Here is a 25,121-nt window from a genome sequence, read left to right on the forward strand (position 1 = left end):
GAACTATTTACTTTTTCCTTTTTTATGGAACCCCTAATTTCTCTTCCAGGAGGCTGAGTGCCAATTCCCTAAATGAAAAATCTAGTTAATGATATTGTACATAAGTAATGTTTTAACTGTAGATGTGTGTGTGTGTGTGTGTGTGTGTGTGTGTGTGTGTGTGTGGTTATTTTTTTTAAAACCACAAAACCAGAGGGGGAAGTGTGGGAGCAGGTGGGCTGGGCAGTGGCAAAAACCTCATGACACATTTCTCCGCCTCCCGGAGTTGGTGGAGAACGTCTGGAGCAGCATTTAAATACTGGGAGGTTAGGGTTGTCAGCAGCAGGAAGAGGAGCCAGAGAGCACAGCATCTTCTGGCACTGGTCTCTCAGGTCACTCTCAGCCTTCTCCACCAGACACCAGCCAAGGTAAGCCTGCAGCTGGCTACTGTGCTGTGGGGTGTGCATTCAGTTGAATTTCATGGGGAAGTCCAAGTTGTAAGGAAAATAGTATTAACTGTAAGGCTGTTAATCAGACTTTTATTATTCTAGTCTTTTGAATAAGCAGGTCAGACGTATGACAGGTCTCCTGGATCAAAGGTTTCCAGGTATTTTGAAAGCCAGTCATATTTAAAACTAAAAAATACTTCCAGGGGTTCTCAAAGGACGTGAAATCAATGCTTCCATTCAGAAGGTAAAATTTTACATTCCTTTGGGATAAGTATGGCTACATCACTATAAGGGACTAGATGATCATGGAGGAAATTAAAACAAGAAGAATCTTTCATGCTAATATAAACTACTGATGAGGCTATTTTAAAAATTATTTATCTCATTTTTAAGGAAAAATAAAACCCTTTCTGAATATCTTACTTTTGCATGTTAAAATTTTCACCAACTGTAGACTCGTGATCCCAAACAGAAAATCTGTTAACTGTTTTCAATGTTTCTTTGCTCATTTTAAATTTCTAGAATACCGTATTAAATAACTTCAAAGATAGTTCATGGCAACTAAGCAACACCTTAATAATTTAAATTAAAATTCACATTTGAAATACATGTTGGAAAAATGGAGAAAGCAAATTTTCTTTTATACTTTTATTTTCTCTTTGTGTTTTTCTTTCCTGAAAAATAAATATTCCATACTCTAGTTTATTTTTTAATTATTAAAATTGTTGATCTGAGATTTAGATAGACGAATATATCAGCTAGTTGTTGTATAATCTCTGGAAATCTAAATTTAAAAGTTGAATAAATATAGAGTTGTAAAATTTCTCTCTCCCTTGCTAGTAATGAGAAATGGAGAAAAGGGGTGGCAATACAAATATTAATTCAAAGGATTTGAATATTAAAAAGAAAAGTTTTCTAGAAGCAATAGAAAATATTCTGTAGGATATATTTTATTTGTGATTATTCTGTAAAGTGGCAGCATCTAAAAGTATGTCTTAACCTATGAAAATAGTAAATCCTCCTTACAAATGTTTTGCAGGAAAGGTCACTACCATGAGATTTGCAGTGATTTTCTTTTGCCTAGTAGGCATCGCCTACTCCTTCCCAGTGAGTACAGCTGAATCTTAAAATTCTTGAGAACAAATAAATCATGTGCTTCCCTGTACTAGGAATACTTTCACACTGCAATTTCTTTTCCATCTTTTCTCTCTGAAAGGTTAAACAGGCTGATTCTGGCAGCTCTGAAGAAAGGCAGGTAAGCACGTTTTAGGTTTATCATGTAGTTAAATTATGCAACTTTTGCGAGAGGTGCTGTAAACATATTTGTTGCAATTTTATCTTCATAGTCAATCCTATGAATTTTTAAGTATTTATGACTGCTTGCTCTAGATCTAAGCCAGTAGCAAGCATGGTATACTTTTTAATGAGTATTCTCATAAAACTAGATGTTTTCATATAATAACATAATGCTCTGGGCCATTGTCACTTATACAAAATTGGTTCTGTAAAATTCTGTGAGTTTTTTTTTCCCTAAGAGTCAACATGCTGTTGGAGAAGCAGAAAATTCCATCCTTTGCTTTATTTTGTGAAACGATGAGTTTAAAATTCACCTCAGATGTTAGAACTGTTGGTATGACCATAATAGTCACAGCATTGCCTAAGATTTTAATAAGAAGCCCATTGTGAAAGTCTATTTATGCTGTTTTTATCTATTGTGTTCATCAGCTGACTTTAGATCACATTTTCTAACCGAGCATAAGACCAAACCAAATGCTTTCTTACAATTATTTGACTACCATGGCAGAGGTACCTGCCCCTCCACAATAGATGAAACTGTGCCAGAGGAATAACAAGTGGGCCTTGTCCAGAGGATTTTGGACAAAAAGGCACACAGAGTTCAAACCCAGATGAATGGAATAGAGGCCAGTGTAGAGTTGCCTGGGGTCATGGCAGTTAGATTGCTTAATGAAGACAGCAGAGAGGTGTTCTTTCTTAGTCTGTGTGATCCAGCTGTGTGTGGTGTGTGAGTGTGTGCAGGTGTGTCAGGATGCATGTTTAAAGGACACATGAAGTCATGGCAGTGTATCATTAAATGGTCTTCAGAAAGTAAGTGAAGAGCTCAACGCTCAGCCTTTCAGAATCCCAGACATTTAGAGGAGCTGGTAGGAAATACAAGAAAGTCTGTAAGGATTCAGTCCTGAAGATGAGCACTGGGAGTGCTTCTCTGGGAGTGTGAGGATCACTGAATTTTTTTAAAAGTTTTAAATTTAATTTTATTTTTAATTATTGGGGAAGGAACCTGGAGGTACTTTACCCTGAGCTATATCCTCAGTCTGTTAATTTTTAAATTTCGAGATAGGGCCTTGCTAAGTTGCTGTGGGTGTCACTAAGTTGCTGAGGCTGGCCTCAAAACTTGCAGTTCTCCTGCCTCAGCCTCCAGAGTTGCTGGGATTACAGATGTGCCATCACGCCTAGGCTCTGAATGTTTCTTAGTCTGTTAACTTTGTTTATATTTTCTTCATGTGACTTTTTGAATTATAGATTTAACTTATAGTCTACTTGGGCCTGTATTCATATGCCATCAAGGAAAAACAATATATATCGCAGTAATTTTTGCATCTTTTTCAGGCCAGCAACCTCTTCTTTCAGCAAAATCTTTAGAGAAGCCCAATATTAAGCTGCTCTGTTTAGAGTCAGCCATGAGAGAAATCCTAAGTCTTACTGTCTAGTTCCTTCCCTGCTCACCTCTCCTTCATGTGGCTGTGGAGGGGACTGTGTGGCATCCCCAGGGTTCTCATTTTCAAATGACAGAGCTGTGAAGTGATTGGGCCAGGGCAATACAGCCTGTCAGATGACACTCACCAGAGCAATTTCTATTTCTCTGCATTGATCTATCATTACTTTCCATATAGATTAATTTGGCTAAAGGAAAGCCCATTCCACTTACATTTTTGTCACATTAGAGCAATAGAACTTATGTGCAATGTTGTTTTTTGCTGTATTTCTTACTATCTGATAAGACAGCCACTAGACACAGGTGGCTATTAATAATTCAAAATGTGGCTCGTGCAACTGAGGAAGTAAAATTTTTAAATATTTAAAAATTGTAATTAACTTAGATTTAAATAACCACATGTGGTTAAATATACTATATGAGACAGCATTGCCTTAGAGAGTTTATCTTTGTTCTGAAAAGAAAAGAACAGTGAAGATGAACGGAAATTAAGTGCATCTCTGCTCCAGGGATGCTTTATCAGAGAGAGAAATTCATCCAGCAGAGATAGAACAGCAAAGTGTAATGTTAAAATCAGTTTTGAGGGCTAGTAAGCCTGAATTTGAACTCTGAATCTGCCTCTTATTATCAGTTAACCACATTGTGACTGAGTTTCCTTATTTGTAAGATGGGGAAACTAGTGGTAAACATTATCAGAGTGTATTAAAGGAATCAAGTAAATTAATATTTGTAAAACACTTTGAAAGAATGCTTGGCCCATAGTAGGTTCTATTAAGTTCAATAAATGAATCTACAAGTAAAAGTAAGTTATAAAAAGGGTATCTAAAATATGTTTAAATGAATGCATATTATGTTTATCCATCCGGATTAGTATAGTTGTTTTTCAATAGTTGGATATAGTTACATAACATTTTGATATTCCTTGGTTTTTTTCTTTCTTTTTTTTTAATATTGACAAATATGCACCTTTTCATAGCTTTACAACAAACACCCAGATGCTGTGGCCACATGGCTAAAGCCTGATCCATCACAGAAGCAGAATCTCCTAGCCCCACAGGTATTCCTAAATTTCTCAAAACTAAAACCAGGTCATTCAGGCTGGTAAAATGGTCCTTCCAACCTGTTGGGAAATGCATGCTCGGGACACCAATTGGTCAGCATGTTGGCCTTTTCCACTCTAAGACATCGACCACTGAGGCTGAAAAATACGACCTTCTTTGGACTGAAAAATTAATTTTGAATCAAAACAACTGAGAATGTATGATGTACACTAACATGTCATTTCCTCCTCCAGAATGCTGTGTCCTCTGAAGAAAGGGATGACTTTAAACAAGAGGTAAATTCTCACTTTAATCAAAGACCCACCACTTGAGACATGGAAGAAGCTGGAATCTCTTATCAAATTCCATTAGCAAGTTTCCTAGTAAATCAGCAGTCTAAAACTTGCTCAGTAAAATAATATGTATTCACTAACTGTCAGAACTACAGGTTTCCTCAGATAAGTGTAGTGTTGCAGAAAATGTCTACTAATGCCTATTACTTGAAACATTAAGCTTCTTGGCATTTATTTAAGGTTTTTCAAATATGTCTTATATAGTACCCGATACACATGGGATTAATGTTTACCAAAGTCAAGGTTTTTTGCCTTTAGAATATTTTTGTTCTTAACACAATAGTTGGTTTGATAACTATTCTTTTTATTAAGACTATAAATGTATTTTTTGAGCAAGGAGATAAATCTATTTTCCATTAAAATTCAACTTGTATATGCTAAAATTGCTAATAAGGAAAATTAGATGAATGATACATTACTGGCTGATTAGAATTTTAATAGACATTTAATGATTAATTCAGTGGACATATTTAAGCTGTGGTTTATACACATATGCATAGCAGAGTCATCTTTTTATTATACATGATAATAGGGATGTGGTTATAGGTTTTGTATACACATTAAAATATGAATTATCTGATAACTTCAGAATTTTCATTTAAAATAGAAAAATCAACCTTATAATTATGTGTCTATTTCTACTACATCATTTAACTTGTAAAATAAATAATGTCTAACATGTATAGAAAAAGTAATGTTGTAATATGAACATTATACTCAGATATTTGTCTTAGAAATATCTATGAAAATTATTTTTTACTGGAAAGTAAGAAAAGTACCCTAGAGCATATTTCACTTATTGTTGTGTTAAAAGAGACATTGGAAGACACTCACTTCATAGAGTATATTGTAATTGCAAAGATTGTGAAACTAAATAAAAGAAAAATTAAAGACTTGCACAATAAAAGCTGAGGGAACATAAAAACCAGAGACACTAATTTGTTGTACTGTCTTGACTTTCAGACCCTCCCAAGTAAGTCCAATGAAAGTCATGACCACATGGACGATGTGGATGATGACGATGATGGAGACCACGTGAACAACCAGGACTCTACTGACTCAGATGACTCTGATGAGGATGATTCTCACCATTCCGATGAGTCTCACCATTCTGATGAATCAGATGAAGTGGTCACTGAATCTCCCACTGATGGTCCAGACACCCCGGTTTTCACTCAGATTGTCCCCACAGTAGAAACCTATGATGGCCGAGGAGATAGCGTAGATTATGGAGTGAGGTCAAAGTCTAAGAAGTTCTACATTTCTGAAGTCCAGGTAAATCCTTTAAAAGACACATCCAATGGTAATGAAGAGAATTCAGTTCTAGGAAATCAGAGTCTGCATACTTCTTTATCATTCATCAAGCAAGCAAATATTTATTAATAATCTATGATCATTAAATACAAAACTTTTTCCACTTGGTGGTTTTTAAGTTCACACAATTTCTTCCAAATTTTTCCACTCCAACACAATTCTATGTGTCCAAATTCTGTCTCCAAAGCATTTGATATAATTATTTTTTTAGATTAAAAAAGACTTCAGAAAACAATGATTGTTTGCAAAATATGAGGTTCATATTTTTATAACTAAGAGGAATTTTAGAGTCACTAACTGTATTGAACCCAGAGGCAAAGGATCAAGATATGGCCTAGCTTCACACTTAGTATTCTTTTCATAATTTAACTCTCAGAGTTGTGTTCTCTTTATGTAAATTGGAGATAATGAGACTACCTCAAAGGTTTCATTATATAGGTAAATGATGTACCTATTAACTCAAGGACGTGACTTATGTGAAAGGGGCTGGTAAAGTACTTAGCAACATGCTAGAATTCTTATTTCCTTCAACCAAATTTAGACAATGTTTAGAATAATTTGGCCTAAACATTACAGAGAGCTAAAAAGAATTCTAATGTTCCCATCCTTGACTGTTCATATCATTCTTCTTCTGTCTGTGCTCTGGTTCAGTATCCTGATGCTACAGACGAGGATCTCACCTCACACATGGAGAGCTCAGAGCTGAACGATGCTCACAAGGCCATCCCTGTTGCCCACCGCCTGAAAGTGCCCTCTGATTGGGACAGCCATGGGAAGGACAGTCATGAAACCAGTCAGCTGGATGACCACAGTGTGGAAACCCACAGCCAAGAGCAGACCAGGGAATACAAGAGGAACGCCCGTGATAACAGCAGTGAGCACTCTGATGTGATTGACAGTCAGGAAAGTTCCAGAGTCAGTCAGGAATTCCAAAGCCACGAATCTCATAGTAAGGAAGACAAGCTGGTCCTAGACCCTAAGAGTAAGGAAGATAAACACCTGATATTTCATGTTTCTCATGAAATAGAGAGTGCATCCTCTGAGGTCAATTAAAAAGAGAAGGGAAAAAATGTACAATTTCATATTTTACTCCTAATAAAAAGAAAACATACATTATAGAGATTGAAAGACAATACTCAATGCTTATTTCTCAGTTTAGTGGGTGAATGGATATGTGGATCAGGAAATAGATAATGTTTTTGATCATTAGCTTGTAGCTTTGTCATGGTAACACCCTTGTAACCTAAAAGCTTCAGCATGTTGTCTACATCTTTTCTATTGAAAAAATGCAAACTATCACTGTATTTTAATATTTGTTATTCTTTTATGAATAGAAAGGTATATAGAAGCAAAAGATACTTATACACACTTAAGAGAATATAACATTTTATGTCACTTTAATCTTTTGTTTTTTTAAATGAGTGTATATTTTGTTGTGATTATTTTTGTTGGTGTGAATAAATCTTGTATCTGAATGTAATGAATATGGTGGAGTCAATTATTTATTTGCTTTCCCACAGTAGTCTTGGAATTAGTAACATGTAACCATTCTAACTAATCTGCTGCATTTGACAGAGATCCTGCTGGGGTCAGAGACAGGATCCACTAACCATTTTTTGGCTGAGCTTAAGTTCCTAGACAATGAAACCAGGGTCTGGGAGCTGATACTCAGCTATAATGCCTCCAGCCATGCCAAAAAAGTCTTTTTACTAATTTTAACATAGCTGATACAGAAACTAACAAAAGCCTAGATGCAATCACAAATCTGTTGTATTTTTTCTCATCACAACTCATTAAATTTGGACAGTTAACTTTTTTATTTCCTGCCTTTGATGAAACCTTATGCAGGTATGATAGCTATTCTGATCACTCTTAGATAAGAAAGAGACAGACCCTTTGTAACAGAAACATTTTAAATGCTGTTTCAAGTATAATCAGAATTCAAATTTTCATCAAAACTAAAACTATGGAAGACCGAGTAGAGCAGGCTTCTTCAATTCCATGTTTTGCTCTTCTGCTGTTTCTGAAACCTGATATTCTATTTAGAAATTCAAAGATTGCCTATTTTCCCTTGGGACAAAAGAAGAAAAATTAAAACCGTAGAATATTTAAAAAAAGAAACATTGAAGACAAAAATCAATATAATATAGTTAATCCAATAATCACAGGAATACTGATAGCTTTACATCCTTGCAACAAAACAAAAAGAATAAAATTAAGTGAATTGAGCTCTAGTCTTAAAAATTAGAAAAGAGCTACAAAACAAAGCAAAAGAAAGAAATGATAATATGAGAAGTAAAAGTAATGAGATAGAGAACCGGATAAAAAGAAACTAATAAATCAAAACACTAGGACTTTGGGGAAAAAATCAACAACATAGATAAACCACTAGCCAACCTAATAATGAAAAAAAAGGCAGAAATCACAAATAAGAAATAAAAACAAGGAGATAGCCAATTAAACTTAGAACACCTCAAAAATAAAAAAGAAACTATTTGTCACAACTGTATTCAAATCAAAAGGTAAACCTAGATGACTTAGATCTTTTTCTTGGAAAACAACACAGGTGATCCTTGACTTCTGATGGAGTTACATTCAGATAAACCCACTGAACCTTTGAAATATTATAAGTCAAAACTGTACTCAATGAACAAAATGTCAAACATTACAGCTTAGCAACACTGTATACTATGCAGCATCAGCTGCTTTCCCTCCTGATCATGTGGATGACTGGTTCCTATGGCTCACTGCCACTATCCAGCATCATGAGAGATCATCATACTGTGTATCATCATCATGGGAATTCATAGTGTGAGTTCTACTGAACGTCTATAATTTTCATACTTGTTATAAGTTGAAAAATCTTAAGTCAAACCATCAGGAGTCATCTCTATACCAAAATCAACTCTGGAATGTTCAGAAATAAACATACAAATTTCCATTGAGGAAAGAGAAAAAATAACTACAAAAAATATAAAGAATTAGCTATAAAAAAACTAATTCCAAATAATTTGACAGGAGAATTCTATCAAATTGTCGAAAACTAGATAGTCTCAATGCCACTCAAATTGTAGTAGAATAAAATAAAAAACATCTCTCAAATGATCTTTATTCCACTATTATAATCAATTCTGAAAAAGATTGCATGCAGATATGCATGTACACACACACACAAAAAAAAAAAAAAAAAAAAAAAAAAACTACAGACCAGTCTCATTCATGACTAGCACTGGAAAACGCCTAAATAAAATGTCAGCAAGCAAAATGTGAAATCAAGCTCAAAGAAGCCCTCAAAATCAAAGAAAATTTATTCTAGTGCAATGGTGCTTCAATATAAGTAAGGTCATTCCTATAATTCACCATATGTTTGTGTCTAAGGAGAAAAATGTCATGTGATTAGATTTATAGATGATAAAAAATACTTTATATTTGTAAGCTCTTTCAGTGGCAATAATGAGCAGGATACACTCTCAGGGCTTTGCCACAGGTACTATTTACTTTTCTTCTTCCCCAGTTTGTAGTTGATCAGAGTGGTGGTGCTTGAGGGTGCAGGATGGATTTAGTTGTGCTCCACCTCTCTCTCAGTCTGGGAACAGCAACTGTCCCAAGGCAAGTCCTGATGGAAGGAGCAGAAACACAAGAGGAGTGAGCATAAACATGATGTGTTGCACTCAGAACTGAAACACTACTGTCTTTAATCAAATTTCATTGTTCAAAGCATGTCACATGGTTAAAGCCAGTATCAATGGACAAGTAAGACATACTTCCTTCACAGTGAATTGGAATAAATGAAGAGAAAAATGAAATAATAGTGAGCAAGTAATAACATGTTATATAGCTTGTGACATATTTGACATTCATTCCTAATTTTGTAACACAAAAGTTAAGGGATTCTTTCTTAATATGATGAAATATTTTATGCCTCAGCCCCCAACCAGTATCATCCTCGATGGAGAAACATTAGAGGCATTCCCATTTTAAGATCAAGGACAAAGCAAATATGCCCTCTATCTCCACCACTGTTCAGCACCATATTGAGATACAAATTTATGATATTAAACATGAGAATTGGGCAAATTATATTTCTATGTAGGTAAGAATCAATACTGAATATGGTAACTAATAAATTCTGTAAGTTTGTATGATATAAAATTGACCTAAAACATGCCCCCCAAATACAAACACTAACCACTTAGAAGACATGTCATTAATATAGAAAAAAAGATAAAATACTTAACAGAAAATGTATAAACAATGATACTATCAAAACTAAAACACTCCTAAAAGCCAAAGAAGAAGACTTGAACAAATGGAAAGATAGCATTTATTTTTTGTATTGCACTATTCAACACCATAAAAATGTCAGTTCTCTGCAAGTAATATACACATGTAATTTGATTCCAATAAACAATGAAAGTAAAAAATTCTCCTGGAGCTATGCAAGCTGCTTCTAAAGTTTATATGGAAAAATAAGCATAAAAATATGAAGACAGATTCTAAAAAATTACAGCAACAAGGGAGTTCTAACCAATATTAATATACACTATAAAGACTCTAAAAGAAATGTTGTGGTACTGGCACATGAATAGACAGATCTGTGGAAGGGAATAGTAAGTTCAGAAACAGATCCAAGCACATGTGGGATATTAATATATGAAAAAGGTGATATCCAAGACCACTTAGGAAAAGATGGACTTTCCAATATATGAGTTTGAGTGGCTTGATATCCATTTGGACAAAGATAAAATTGGAACCATATCTTACCCATATATCAAAATCAAAACAATATCCAAATACGCCAGAGATTTAAATTTAAAAGGAAGCCATTAAAACAATAGACAAATAGATGAGTGGGTTCCATTAAATCTGGGTATCAGAAAAACTTTTCTCCTATGACAAGGCAATCCCATACCACAGTCCTGGTAGGCATCATTAGTCAAGTGCCCCAGCATTTTGGGCTCCCAATGTACTTGCTTCAATTGGCACTTCATCACAATTAACTGCAGCTGATAGCCTAGTAATTGTGTAATCCGTACATGCCACAGAATGCAAGCATCTCATTTCCTATCAGGAACACTGCTCAGCACTGTGCTCAAATCCTAGGGCATCACCAAGTTTATCCCGAAATCACATCTTTCAGTAGTGGTACCAAACCCCAGTCTCTGGAACACTTCTTTATCAGTCAAGGTTCAGAAACAGAAAATTCACCAGTAATTTGAACAGGGAAACTTGAACATAAAAAATTATTAACTAGAAATAAGAGGTTAACCAGAGAGGATAAAAGACAAATTTGGTGAGGGCATAGGGATGAGATAAGGAACAATTTAAGCAGAGACTCATGCCTATTGGAAAAGGTGCAGCGACAGCCCCCAGGAGATGGTAGAGAAGTTTGTTGTGTCCGGTCCACAGCGGGTGGGCTGAAGTTGGTAAACAGGATACTGACCACAAGCGGCTAGAAAACCGAGGCTGGCGAGTAGGAAATCATGGGGCAGGGCAGCTGAGCTGGAAGCTGGAGAATTAGCACCAAAGCGGCTGCGCCTTAGAAGCAAGAAGAGCAAGGACACCCGGAACGCCTGAGCGGGCCGGTTCGTCAATGTCCCTCCAGCGCCCTCTACTGACAAAGCTCGGCATTGTGCAGCAAGATAAGGAAGCATGTTTGCAGGGTCCAACTCTAGAATCATAAAGCACAAGAGAGGCAATGGATTTGGAGCAGAATGGTAGTAAACTAACTGATAGTTGGACAGGCTTATTAGAAAAAAAGCCTAATTCCTGGTAAGAAGAGTAAAAAGTAAGCCTGGGACATCTTTTTATGATAGAATGAAAACAAACACTCAAAGACAACCTGGACTCCTATTCATGGTACTAAAAAGCAGGGACTCTCTATTGACCAACACCAGCTATTGAAATAAGTAGTAAAAAGAAAACTGTAGTAATGGATTGTAACAAATTGAATTTTAAAATTCCTTTCTTATATATAGTGATGGGTAGAGAGAGGTTAGGAGGAGAACATTTCTTTACAGACAAATGCAAACTAATAATAAATGCAGAAGAAATGATAAAATTAGAAAATAATTTCACAAGCCACAATGTAATAATTGATTTAGGAAGTTACCACTAGTGAATGTTAAAATCAGTGCATAAAATGTGACTGGGAACAGGTATTCATTTGGTCTCAATATATTACCCCACAAATTACTCAAAAATTTCAAAAGGAGGAAGGTGTTTTTAACTAGAATGATTTGGTAGTAAACATTTTAATCCAGTATTGAACTTAGTTTACCAATGAGACCATTAACTATGTCTCCTAGAATGTGATGAAATCAGAAGCATGCAACATCACTTATAAAATATTTCTCTAAATAATATTAGTGGGATCAGATCACTGAAAAATAGGTAAATACAGAATTTGAACTATTTTATAAAACATCCACCATGGACTTTCCAAAAAGAAGAGCTAACAAATAAAATAGAGACTGTCCAGTTAAGTTTGAATTTCAGAACAACAAATCATCCTTTAGTATAAACATAGTACACATTACACTGAAAGATAATCTATTGTTTATCTGACATCCAAATTAACTGAGCATCCTTAATTTTTATTTTCTAAATCTGTTAGTCTTTTAAAAAGGGAGTTGATGTAATGAGACATAAAAGACATGAAGATTCAAAGTCTAAAAGACACAACCAAGGATATAGCCAGCCAATGATTGTTTATTGGTTCCTGGATTAAAAAATACATAGAGTTATAAAAAAATGTAGAGATAATGGTGATGATCTGATTGTGCACAATATGAGAGATGATTTTGTAGAATTATCGTATATTTTTCAGGTGATAGTATTGCATTGTTTATGAAAGCAAATGTCCTTATTCTTAAGAAAACTATGTTGAATATTTAGGTATGAAGGTTCTTATAATTTTCTTTCTAATGGTTCAAAAAGGGGAAAAACAGTACTAGCAGGAAATGGGAAGAGGCAGGTAAGAAGATACAAACTAACAGATACAGAGGATGAATAAGTCTAGAGATTCAATGTACAATAATATGAGGGCTACAATTAATACCATCATACTGTGTATGAGATCCCTACTAAATGAGATTTTAATCCTTCCTGCCACAAGACAAAACAAGAAAAGGGTAAAAATGTGAGATCATGGATATGTTAATTTGCTTCATTATAGTAAACTTTTTGAAATATATATGTATGTGTCTGTATATATATATATGTATATATACACATATATATATATAACTCCCATAACATGTTGTATACCTTCAATATACAAAATAAAATTTATTTTAAAAAAATAAGTAAAGTGGCATACAGAAAGAGAAAATGAGTATGGCAAAATGTCTTATTCTTTCAACTTTGCACAAGGTTTGAAAATCTTCTGAAAATTGAGAGGAGAAGGAAAGAGTAGGCAGAATAAAAGTGAGTGTATAATGAATAAAGTCCATAAAAGAATATCTCAAATATTATTGATATAAAAGTGTCAGAACACTTTCTTCATTGTTCAGCTCATGAAATTATGGAAACAGCATTCATAAATTATTATAAATTATAAAACAATGTTTAAACCAATGTCCCATCACCTTCCATATCCCCATAGTAGATACTCACTTTGGAGGAGCTCTTCTTAGTCTGAGAATCTATTCATCATTCTCTTGTGGCAACTATATGACCTCATTGTGATTCAAACTCTTTATTTCTGGTTCCTGGCAAGGCCTCTCCCCTCAGCCACTTCCATTTTCTACACTCCTAGTAACAGTGTCTCCAAATACTGTTTGATTGCAATTGCAGCATTAAGAACCAAGTCTCCTATGGTGCTCAGTCTAGCCTGTGGAGTCAGACACAGACAAAGAACAGTAACGAGCAATTCTGATATTGATATGTGCCAAGCATGCAAACAGGACTTTAAAAACATCATTGTGGAGATTGAGGAAAAGGCTATTTTCTACTTTGAAAATTCACAAGGCAATTTTCTGTACCTATTTGATATGGCAAATTCATACACTGAAGCATAATTATGTTCTTCTTCACTTGAAACACCCATTCCCAAATCATAAATTCTCTCCAACATTGCAAATTCAACTTCAGTGTTATTTTTAAACACTTTCTTCACCTTACCTATTTTTTTTTCCAAATACCATAGTGGTTCATGTCTAATTAATATGATATGGTATTTTAATCCAACTAGCAGCTAGATATTATCCATTAGACCTAAATCTCTAATAGTATACCCTCCTAAGATGAAATTAATCCTAGAGATCCATGTAGCTGAATATGTTCAGCTTGTCACATTGAAAGAAACATAAGGTAGCCAACAAAGAGATAAAAGATCAGTTTTCTCTGAGGTTCTATAATGAGAATGTGAAGCAGTCCTAAAGAGAAATCCAAAAGTAGGATTCTAAAGTGTTCTATCACCAATGTTGCTCATAACATATCAAGACTATACTTGAAGTTATTTTTTTTTAAAGAGAGAGTGAGAGGAGAGAGGGAGAGAGAGAGAGAGAGAATTTTTAATATTTATTTTTTAGTTCTTGGCGGACACAACATCTTTGTTGGTATGTAGTGCTGAGGATCGAACCCGGGCCGCACGCATGTCAGGCGAGCGCGCTACCGCTTGAGCCACATCCCCAGCCCTACTTGAAGTTATTATTTTAATATTATTAAATATAATATTTAATAATATTTTAATATTATTAAAATAATAAAAGTACTGATTAAATAAAAGTACTCATGTTTTGCTTTTGGAAGGCAGGGAAAAGTAATACAGGCCTTCCTCTAGGTGCAGCTCCAACACTGGACATGCATAATTTTCCTCTTTATTCCTGAGAGGAATAAAGAGAAGAAGGGGCTTAAGTGCTGATGCCAGGCAGATTTGATGCAGCAGTTCCTAGACCTCTCATATGAGAAAAACAACCATTTAAGATCTCAGCCCAAGAAACTAGAAAAAGAAGGGCAAAACAAATCCAGAGTAGGCAGAAAAAAGGAATAATAAGGAGAAGAATAGAGATCAATGAAACTGAAAACAAAGAAAATTAAACAAAGTGCTCATTCTTTAAAAAATAAGTAAATTCAAAATCTTCTAGCAAGATGGTTAAACAAGAAGTTAAAAGACACATGTTCACATCAGGAAATAAAGGTAAAAGACCACACAGATCCTGTAGCCATTAAAGGTAATTAGGGAATGATAGTATTATGAGCTGAATGTATTCCCTTAAAAAAGAGATATCAAAGATCTAACATCCAGTATTTCAGTAAGTGACCTTATTTGGAAAGACTTGTTGCAGAGCTAATTGGTTTAGTTCAAATGAAGTCATACTGGAGCACAGTGTGCTCCTAAAGCAATATGATAGATATCCTGATACGAAGAAGGCTATGTGCAAATAGAGATGCTCAGGGAGAGATGGATGGTATACACTGCTGCAAGCCAAGGAACACCACATACTGTGGAAACGACCAGAAGCTAGAAAGAGACAAGGGAGGATTCTCCAATAGAGGTTTCATAATTCTTAGGCATAAATACTTAGGCTAAGTGCCTTTCCTTTAAGAGGGAGAACAAAGCATGGATGTCCACTCTCATAACTCCAACTCAACATAGAACTGGATGCAATATAGAACTGGATAGAACTCACTGCAATCAGACAAGAAAAACAAATAAAAGCCACATAGATTAGAAGAGAAGAAAAGGCACTATTTCTATTTTTAGATAACATCATTATGTTGAAAATCTATATAGACATTCCCAGAACTAATAAATGAGTTCAGCAAAATTACAGAATAACAGAATTAACTCAAAAATCAATTAAATTCCTATATTCTGTCAACGAACAAATAGAAACCCAGAGCACACATCACACAAAGGACTTATATCAAGTTTATAAATGTCCCAATTCCCTAGCCACTGATAAGAGTCTGACCATTCAATTCAAGTCTGACACTAAGTACTCAAGAGTCAGTGCAGGCTCCAAAAGCTAAAGGGATCAGTCTCATAAGACTGAACTCACTTCACATACCAGTTGCGCAAGACTTAGGTCCCCAGGACACCCACACTGATGTCCAGTGTGGCTACAAAATCAGGATTTCCATGACTCTCTTCAGGTTTAATAGCTCATTGGAACAATACACAAAACTCAGAAACATACTTGCCTGTGTTTACTGGTTTGTTATAAAGAGTGCAACTCAGGGAAAGTTGACTAGAATGGATGAATCAGGCAAGGCAGGGAGAGGGGGTGTGCAAAACTTCCATGCTTTTTCCAAATTGCTGCCCTCTGAGCTCCTCTGTGTGTTCACCAACTTGGAATTCCTGGAAACTCATGTTTTAGGGGGTTTTACTGGAGGTTTTATTATGTAAGGCATGATTGATTAGATCATTTGCCAATGGTGATTAAACTGGGTTGCCAGCCCCTCTGCCCTCCACAGAGGTTAGGGAGTGGGGCTGAAAAGCTCCAACCCTCTCATTATGGCTTGCTCTTTCTGGCAACTAGCCCCCTCTTGAAGCTATTCAGGGACCCAGCCACCACTCATATATTTAACACAAGAAAGGCAGTAGTCACTCCTGAGAATCTGAGTATTTTAGGAGCTATGTGCTGGGAACCAGAAACTCAGATTAACTTTTTCAATTATTATTATATCATAATAAGGAGCTCTCAAAAGTTAAAATTTAAAAATCAAACAATGCAACTGAAAAATAGACAAAAGATGTTCCCTGACATTTCACTGAAGAGGAAGTACAGATGGCAAATAAACACATTAAAGAAAAAAAAGTGATGTCAACACTGAGGAAGATTTGGTGTAAGGTACACAGAACTTCCTTATATATTTCTTTGATCTTGCTATGGATCTATAATTATTCCAAAATTAAAAGTTTGATTACAAAACAAGATAGATGGCCTGGCTTTTTTGATAGTACCTTTCTAGTTCTCACTAAAATACCAATGAAGACAAAGAATAAAATGGATATTCACACAACTATGCAGCAAGTAATTAATTTGAGTATAACCTCTCCTAAACATAAGATAGGGAAGCATGAATATTTTTCCCTCCAGACTTCCTCAGACTTTACCTCAGGTAACAGAGATCAACGAGGAGGAAGAGGAGGGGAAGTGGGAGGAAGAGAACCAAAGGGAAGAGGAGACAAAAGAAGAGGAAAGGGGAGAACATAATTGCTTATACTTGTGGACATACCTGCCCACTGTCTGGTGGTGAACTCAGAGTCAAAGAACTTGTACGAACCAGAAAGAGGTCCAGTAATTCCTCCATCTTCTACTGGTGATTTGAAAGAGAGTACCATTCTGTTTTTTGCCTTTTCCCGGATATCTTAATCTATCAGAGAAGAGAGTTCATTGGCAGAGAGCAATGAATATATTTAAGTATAAAGAAAATTTATTATATTATTGTTTTACAACAAAATGAAAATGTATAGACTTTGGTGATGTAATATTATTATTTATTTTAAAATGTATTTGTTAGTAGAAAGGATATATTTGCTAATATCTTAAGTCAAAACCTTCAGTAAAAGGGGAAACTTAAAAAAAAATAATACAGACAAGCCAGACTGAAGGAAAATATTTGCAAAAGATGTATCTGGCAAAGGACTATTATCCAAAATACACATCTCTTAAAACCCATCAACAAGAAAATAACCAATCTGGTTTTAAATGGGCCAAATACTTGAATAGACACCTCACCAAGGGAGCTGTATATAGCAAATAAGCATATGAAAAGATGTTTCACATCGTATGTCATCAAGGAATTGAAAATGAGATATTACTGCTGAAGTATTAGAATAATCAAAATCCAAACACTGACAACTTCACAGCTGGGGAGGACATGAAGCAAGTGGAACTCTCACTCATTACAGGTGATAAAGCACTTTAAGATATGTGACTTGCATGCTTCTATCAAATGATCCAGCAACTGTGTCCCCAAAGCAATTGAAAACTTGGGTTCATACAAAAACTTAAACATGGATATTTATAGCAGCTTTATTTATAATTGCCAAATTATAATTTACTAGATGTCCTTTGTCGGGGTCGCCCTGAACAGGAGCTGAGCATGTCCCCTTAGCCTTGAGTAATGGGGTATGGAACTTGCATTACACGCAGTGCAAAACAAGTGGGCCTTACCTTCATTTGGCAAGGAAGTGCAGCTCTGGGGTTGGGCGTCACCCAATGGGACTGGGCTACACCCCCTGTTTGTTGTAAGACAATCCCTTGCCTTATTTGGGTGGAATATTCTATGGAATGTCTTTCCCCTAGTAAAAACAGGGGTTCCTGTGCCAGCCCAGTTCACCTGTAGTGACCCTAATTCTGTTGATGCAGGACGTGGGCTATAGTTCTTCAGAAGGCAAAGAGATCAAACTGTGCTACGTATAAACAATGGAATATTATTCAGCACTAAAAGCAAATGAACTAGCGAATGTGGTGGCTCACATCTCTAAGCCCTGTGGCTCTGGAGCTTGAGACAGGAGGATCACAATTTCAAAGCCAACCTTAGCAACTTAGGGAGACCCTAAGCAACTTAGGGAGACCTTAAACAACTTAGGGAGACCCTATTCAAAACAAAAAATTAAAAGGGCTGGGGATGCAGCTCAGTGGTTAAGCTCCTCTGGGTGCAATCCCCAGTACAAAAGAAGAAAGAAAAAGAAAAGAAAAGAAAAGAAAGAATCATTTGGCCATGAAAAAGTGTAGAGGAAATTCAAATGAACCCTACTGTTTTAGTTTTTTGTCACTGTGACAAAATACCTAGGATAATCAACTTATAAGGAGGAAAGGTTTATTTGGGCTTGTAATTTCTGAGTTTTCATTTCTTGGTCACTGGGTCCTATTGTTTGGGGCCTGTAGTAGCAGGACATTATGGTGGAAGCACAGGAGCATTGCTCACCTCATGGTGGCCAGGAAGAAAACACAGAGAGGAAGGAGCAGGGTCACAATATCTCATTCAAGGACACACTACCAATGATCTAACCTCCCTTCCACCAGGATCCACCTCCTAAAGATTCTTTCACCTTCCAATAGTGCAATAAGCTGGGGGTCCATGGGGTTTGAGGGACACTCCAGATCCAAACTATAACAATTTTGAAGAGAAAGAAACCAACCTATATGATTCTAACAGTCTGACATTCTGGAAAAGGCAAACATTAGAGACAGGAAAAATATCAATGGTTTCCAAGAGTTAGTGGAGAAAAAAGGATGAATAGGAAAAGCATAGAAGATTTTTGATGAGTGATACTATTTATTCTGTATGGGATTGTAATGGTTGACAGATGTCATTACAAATTTGATCATTAGAATATACAACACTAAGAGGGAATCCTAAAATGTCAACCATTGACCCTCAGTGATAATACTCTTTCAATGTAGGTTTATCAATTGTAATAAATGTAGTACTTTGATGAGGCATATTGATAATGGGGTAAGCTGTGTGTGTATGGGGATAAGGGGTGTATGGGAAATCTCTGTATATTCTACTTAATTTTGCTATGAATCTAAAACTAACTTAACAAATAAAGCCTATTTTAAACATTTTTTTGTTAACTGATGATTAATATTAAAATTTGCATTTGTAAGTGATTTCTAAATATCATTCAAACAGAAACCCAATATAGCTTACGAATGCTTGCTGATAAACTAATGAGTAGCACTTGGGTCACATCAAAGTAAGGGCTGTGATCACAAAGAATCATTAAATAAAATGAAGCCATTGAAATTTACAAATTTAAAATATCTTATGGAGCCAGTAAGCAGCAGTATGAGAAAAGCTACTTTAACCAAGCTGGGATGATGTTAGTAAAAGGCTAAACACATACATCAGAGAACAGAATAGAATATACAGAAATAGACTTACTTGTATATATGTGGCCAATTTAATTTCAACAATGGTACAAAGATGATTCTAGTCTTTTCAACAAAGAGCTCTGGAATTATCTGATATTCATATACCAAATGACCAAACAAATCAAAACAAACCAAAAAAACCTTCATCCATACCTCATATCATATACAAAATTATCAAAAATGGGCCATATGCTTAAATGTGAAACCTAAAATTATAACACTTCCAAAAGAAAATATGGACAAAAATACTTGTGACTTCAGATGAAGCAAAGATTTCTAAGACATGACATCAAAAATAAAACCATTAAATAAAAAAATTCATAAATTGAACTTTATCAAAGTGACAAGCTTCAGAAAATAATGTCAAGAGAATGAAAAGGCACTTTTAGAAGGTTCTTTGGAATATTATTATAGCAAAGATTTCAAAGTTTCAATTTAATGGCATTTAAAAAGAAAAAGTTGAGGTTAGTGTCTCCAAAGTCCCTAACTTCCTCACCTGGTAGAGTGGGAGCCAAGCCAGCCACCTCAATTCCTTCTTTAGCCCCCTCAGCTCAGACAAGGGGCCCAATGATGTGTTTGTATAGCTTTTTATGCATATGTCTAATATGACTTTTACCAGTCTATAGGATTCACTTCTGTTCAAATATATTATTTAGTGTAATTTTATTTTCAATTAACAGAAATCCTAACCTTAATAAATCAACCAAAAAGGAAATGTTTCAGCTCATGAAATCCAAAGTTCTAACTTTAATTAGTACTTGATTTGGAGGCTCAAACATCATTAAAATATGGTCTTGCTCCAACTCTTTGCTCTCCTCTTTTAAAATACAGATTGCTAAAACCTACCTAAGACATAATAAATCAGGACCCCTAGGGATTAGAGCCCATAATCTGTATTTAAGATAAAAAAAATTCTACAACAATACCTTTCCAGAAGAGTGTCACAAAGCTCTTGCTGGTTAAATGTTTTATCTGTGTATAGCAAGTTTCTTGCAGTATGCAGGATGAATGGGCAGGTATTCTATAAAGTCTGGAATATCTGGGAATTCTAAAAGCCTCATTTATGTTGGCTTCAAGAAGCATTTGAAAAAAAATCTGATAAACTTTTGGAAAAGTCTATGCTAGTGGTAGTACAGTTGGAGTCCGTTTTTAAACAAATACACTCATAGGGTATTAATGACTAAGTTAGAGTTGTTGAAGAGAAGAGCTTCACACAGTGTTCCAAGGAGCTCTGTTCTTGGCCCTACCTAGTTCAAAATTCTTTGGAGCTTGAAAAAGACAGATGATAAATAAAATATCTACATCTCATTAAACCAGGTGATGGCACATGATAAAAATGTATATTGTAATGTTCCTGACTATCATGGCTACCCAAATATTAGTTCAATTTTGATATTCTTCCAGTCTTCACATTGCATGCACTTTCTTGTGTATGTGCTCCTGGCTCCATTTTTTGGAGTGTCAACATTTTGGCTGCCATTTCGTCTGGGCTTACATCCTTACAACTTCAAATCTAATGGTAAGAAAAGCTTTTCTTTTCCAACAACTGGGAAATATCTCTGGCCTGGTTTTCACTGAATCATTTTCGTTTTCATTGTTGAGTACCATTCAGAGGGGCCAAGGGAACTCGATGTTCCAGGCACGCCTGAGTTCCATGCTCACCACTTGGGAGCTTAATGGTGGTGCAGCCTCACCTGAATCACAGACTTGGTTATTTTATCACTGTAAAGGAGACTTGCTTTTGAGCTGCTCAGCAACAATTAAATAAGTCAGAGTCTCTACTCTATGAGTTTTCACAATTCTTAAGATGATGACAATGTGAAAAAATACTTCTAATATAGGATGCAAATGTTTAGATAAAGGTTTGCTGGGCATACGTGCAAGTAAGTTTGGGGCTGGGAACCAAGATCAGGTCAGTTGTTGATGTCTGAATCTAGAAAGATTCACAAGTCTATGTAGGATAGAAGAGGGAATGAGAGAAACATAAGGATGTTTCCCTGCAGTCTTTTGATTCCTCCTGAAGGTAGGCAATCATGTTTTATCTTTGTCTCTCCCAAGTCCAACATGGTGTATGGCATCTAGTGGACACTGAATAAATGTTTGATGAACTTATTATTTTTTCTTGATTAATCTTCAGCAAAAATTCCACAGGGGATTTGAGCAAATATTTAACCTCATTGTTTAGAGAAGAAAACTAAGGGAGAGAGGGTAGGTCCTCAAGACCACAGTGCCAGCCAGCGATGACGCCAAGATAATCCCACAGAGACAGAAACACACAATGGCAAATCCAAACCAAACCCAGACATGAAGAAGAATACCACAAAGCCTAGCCTGTCTTATTAGAGCAGAAAAATGGGAAATAAAATAAAGTCTAAGTTTTACTATGCTGAGCAGTTCTTATAAAGTCCCAAACACCAAATTTTCTTCTAATGATTTCAGATGTCAAGTGGTAAAAAATTTATTTTATGATGTTCTTGAATAAATAAGGACTGAGAAAAAATGTGGGGGAAACATGTTTGTTTGGGTGAATTGCTAAGCAACACCACACATGCCAGAAACTCCTTTTGGATTTCCTTTTAAAGGTGGAGACGGCGAGACTAACGGGTACTTCAGCTCATGTCTGTCTCATCAGTTCTCACTGGAAAATAAAAGCAAACCAGGAAATAAACAGGCAATTCTAACAATAAATAAGTTAGAGATGGGGAGATGATGATGTATCCATTCATCTGAAATCTTTTTACTGTTGTCTTTTAAAAATGTCCTCTCTAGCACTAAAACTAAGAATGGGGTCTGCACATCACGTCCCCCAGAAACCTGCTACACAGATAAAATAAAACTAAATAGCATCCAGGCCAGGTTATCTGTCCCACCCCATATTCAAGACTTCTGGGATTATTAATACTGGTAATATCACAACAGGACTGTGACTGTCAGATGAAGAAAAATGCAACTTTGTGAACTGTGCTTATGTAATAAGAGAAAACTTCTTATGAGAAGTAGAGTTTTAAGATGGATATTAAAGGAAGGAATTCTATGGATAGAGAGAGAAATTTACAGCCTTGGAGATAAGTGAAAGGTAGAAAGTTTGCAGGGGTAAACTATTTTAAAGTAAAAGCACAAATGGGAACATTAGAAAGCCAGAAAGAATGGATAAAAATTTGGATGACAGGTTTTGGGTTTACGATGCTAAGAGAAACTCTTGGAGTGTAAGATTTAATTAAGATGCAGTGGGCCAAATGCTATTCAAATTATATGATACAAGAATTGCTGACAGTTTTTTTTAAAAAAATACATTTCTTTTGTGATAATTTGTAAACCAAATTGTGGGTAAACACACATTGAACTCTAAATTATGTATGTGTAGACACATTTTCAAGCAAGATGATTAAAATTTTTTTTTTGAATTTATTCTATCTAGTTGTACATGATAGCAGAATGCATTTCAATTCCAAGATGAATTATTTTAAGGGTGATGTGATAGAATCAGGAAGAATGTTTCTGATTTTCTTTTAAATAATTTACACTGTTAAAAACCCCAGATCTATTAATATTTACTGCATAATAAAATCTGATCTGGCCCTAGTATCTTCCCTCCCACTTCAGCCTGGTAATCTCTTCTCTAAACCTCTTCTTGTGTGTCTCTCAAATAAGAACACAATTCCCCAAAGGATCTATCTAAATAGTATTTTTGTTCTGTTCCTCCTAAATCAAATAATGTTTTTATATGCATAGTAAAAGTATAAAATTTAAACCCAATATGTAGATAAAAATTGAATTAATTTGCTCAATCTACTGCCCCTGGATATGATTATTTTCTTATCACTTCTCTCTTCCTTGTGTCACTAGACTGCAGACCCTCTACCTGACTAGATTCATTCATTCACTCAGAAAATACCCGAGGAATGTAAGTCCTCCCCTTTAAGGGCTAGGCTTTTAGCCTATTTTCTTGATTATTCTCTTGCTCATAGTGTTGGGCTTGGTACATAGTGGTACTCAGTAAGTGTTTCCTATAAAATCCTGTGCTTGGCATGGAGCCCCTGTGCTCAAGAAGGTCACAGTCCAATTGGGACAAAGATGACCAAATAAGCAATTATAGCAGTTGAAAATAATTATTGAAGATAGACAAGTTAATACAACCCTAGCACTGCTAGCATTTACCATTGCCAGACAGTGTTCCACATGCCTTACTGCTCTAGTCTGAATGTTAATGTTTTCTTAAATTTGTATACTGAAATCCAAACCCACACAGAGATGCTATTACGCAGTGGTGTCTTTGAGAGATGAAAAGGTGGTGGGAATAAGGCCCTTATAAAAAGGATTACTGCCCTTATTTTAAAAGGTCCAAAGGGGCTGTGTTAGTCAGTTTTTTATTGCTGTGACAAATTCCTGAGATAAATAAAGTTAAAAGAAGAATAAGTTATTTTTGATAACAAATGTTTTAGTCCATGGCTGATTGGCTCTATTGCCATTGGACCTGTGGTAAGGGAGACCATTATGACCAAAAGTGTGTGGTGGAGCAAACCTGATGACTTCATGGAAGCCAAGAAGCAAAGAAAGAGAGGAAGGGACCTGATTCCAACATTCCCTTCAAGGCTATGTCCCAAACAACCTAACTACCTCACTCTAGGTCTCAATGCAGAAAGCTGCCTCCTAGCAGGGCCACAGGCTGACAACCAAACCTTTAACACATAAACCTCTGGAGGACATTAAAGATTCAAACCATAACAGAGTTCTTTTGTCCCTTTCACCTTATAAGTCTACAGCTAGAAGGTTTCCTCCAAATCAGAAACTGAACCTTCACCAGACACCAAACCTGCTGGCACCACTATCTTAGACTTCCCAGCTTCCAGAACTGTAATAATTAAATGTTGTTTATAAGCCACTCCTGTTTGGTAATTTTATTATAGCATCCTACACAGATGGACTAAGATATTTATGTGTATTAATTCACCTAATTCACACAACACTGTGAAATGTGCATTCTCATCATTTCCATTTTTACAGACACAGTCAAGTGCGATAACTTGTCCATGGTAACACAGCTCAGAAGTAGAGAGCAATATATAAACCCAGGCAGTCTGCCTCCTGGGTAGAGCACTGCAGTCACAAACCAAAGAATCAGACTGACTTAAAAACTACTGAAATTTCTTCCAGGACTGAGATTCTAGGTGATGGCATCAGTGGTAATAATGAAGCATAGGACAATGGAAAAGACATTTATGAAAGCCTTTCCATTTGGAACATACTGTTGCTTCTCAAACTTAGGGTGCTCCAGAATTCAGAAGATTTAGAATTCCAGGTCTGAGGTCCTGGAGTTTCTGAACCAATGAAGTTGGAGTGTGGACTTGGAATCTATATTTTTAACAAATCCTTCAAGTGATACTGGAAGTCCAAGTCATATTTAAAAAGCATTG

At 35.7% G+C, this 25,121-nt stretch overlaps 1 protein-coding gene and 1 long non-coding RNA gene across 3 annotated transcripts; one reads left to right on the forward strand and one right to left on the reverse strand.

The window, feature by feature from the left end:
* The first annotated feature begins 248 nt into the window (after window positions 1-248).
* Spp1 (secreted phosphoprotein 1) lies at window positions 249-7,349 on the forward strand. 2 transcript variants are annotated; one of them, XM_005341895.5, is made up of 7 exons: window positions 249-407; window positions 1,468-1,535; window positions 1,645-1,683; window positions 4,139-4,219; window positions 4,457-4,498; window positions 5,519-5,830; window positions 6,521-7,349. In XM_005341895.5, the coding sequence occupies exons 2-7, from the start codon at window positions 1,482-1,484 to the stop codon at window positions 6,920-6,922; spliced, it is 930 nt and encodes a 309-aa protein (XP_005341952.1). In that variant the 5' UTR covers window positions 249-407; window positions 1,468-1,481; the 3' UTR covers window positions 6,923-7,349. The 2 variants fall into 2 exon arrangements, with proteins under 2 accessions (XP_005341952.1, XP_005341953.1); XM_005341896.5 differs by lacking the exon at window positions 4,139-4,219.
* A 1,810-nt stretch (window positions 7,350-9,159) lies between these two features.
* LOC120892321 (uncharacterized) lies at window positions 9,160-11,468 on the reverse strand. The gene is made up of 2 exons (XR_005736926.2): window positions 11,313-11,468; window positions 9,160-9,485 (listed from the first exon to the last, which is right to left on the reverse strand). It is a non-coding gene; the product is annotated as an uncharacterized LOC120892321 (long non-coding RNA).
* Between the last annotated feature and the right edge of the window lie 13,653 nt (window positions 11,469-25,121).

The sequence above is a fragment of the Ictidomys tridecemlineatus genome, chromosome 9 (genome assembly GCF_052094955.1).
Source record: "Ictidomys tridecemlineatus isolate mIctTri1 chromosome 9, mIctTri1.hap1, whole genome shotgun sequence".
Taxonomy (NCBI): Eukaryota; Metazoa; Chordata; class Mammalia; order Rodentia; family Sciuridae; genus Ictidomys; species Ictidomys tridecemlineatus.

Coding starts and splice junctions, on each gene's coding strand:
- Spp1 (XM_005341895.5), top strand. CDS start 1,482: ATGAGATTTGCAGTGATTTTCTTTTGCCTAGTAGGCATCGCCTACTCC. Junction 1,684..4,138: donor GCAGCTCTGAAGAAAGGCAG/GTAAGCACGTTT, acceptor ACCTTTTCATAG/CTTTACAACAAACACCCAGA. Junction 5,831..6,520: donor TCTACATTTCTGAAGTCCAG/GTAAATCCTTTA, acceptor GCTCTGGTTCAG/TATCCTGATGCTACAGACGA.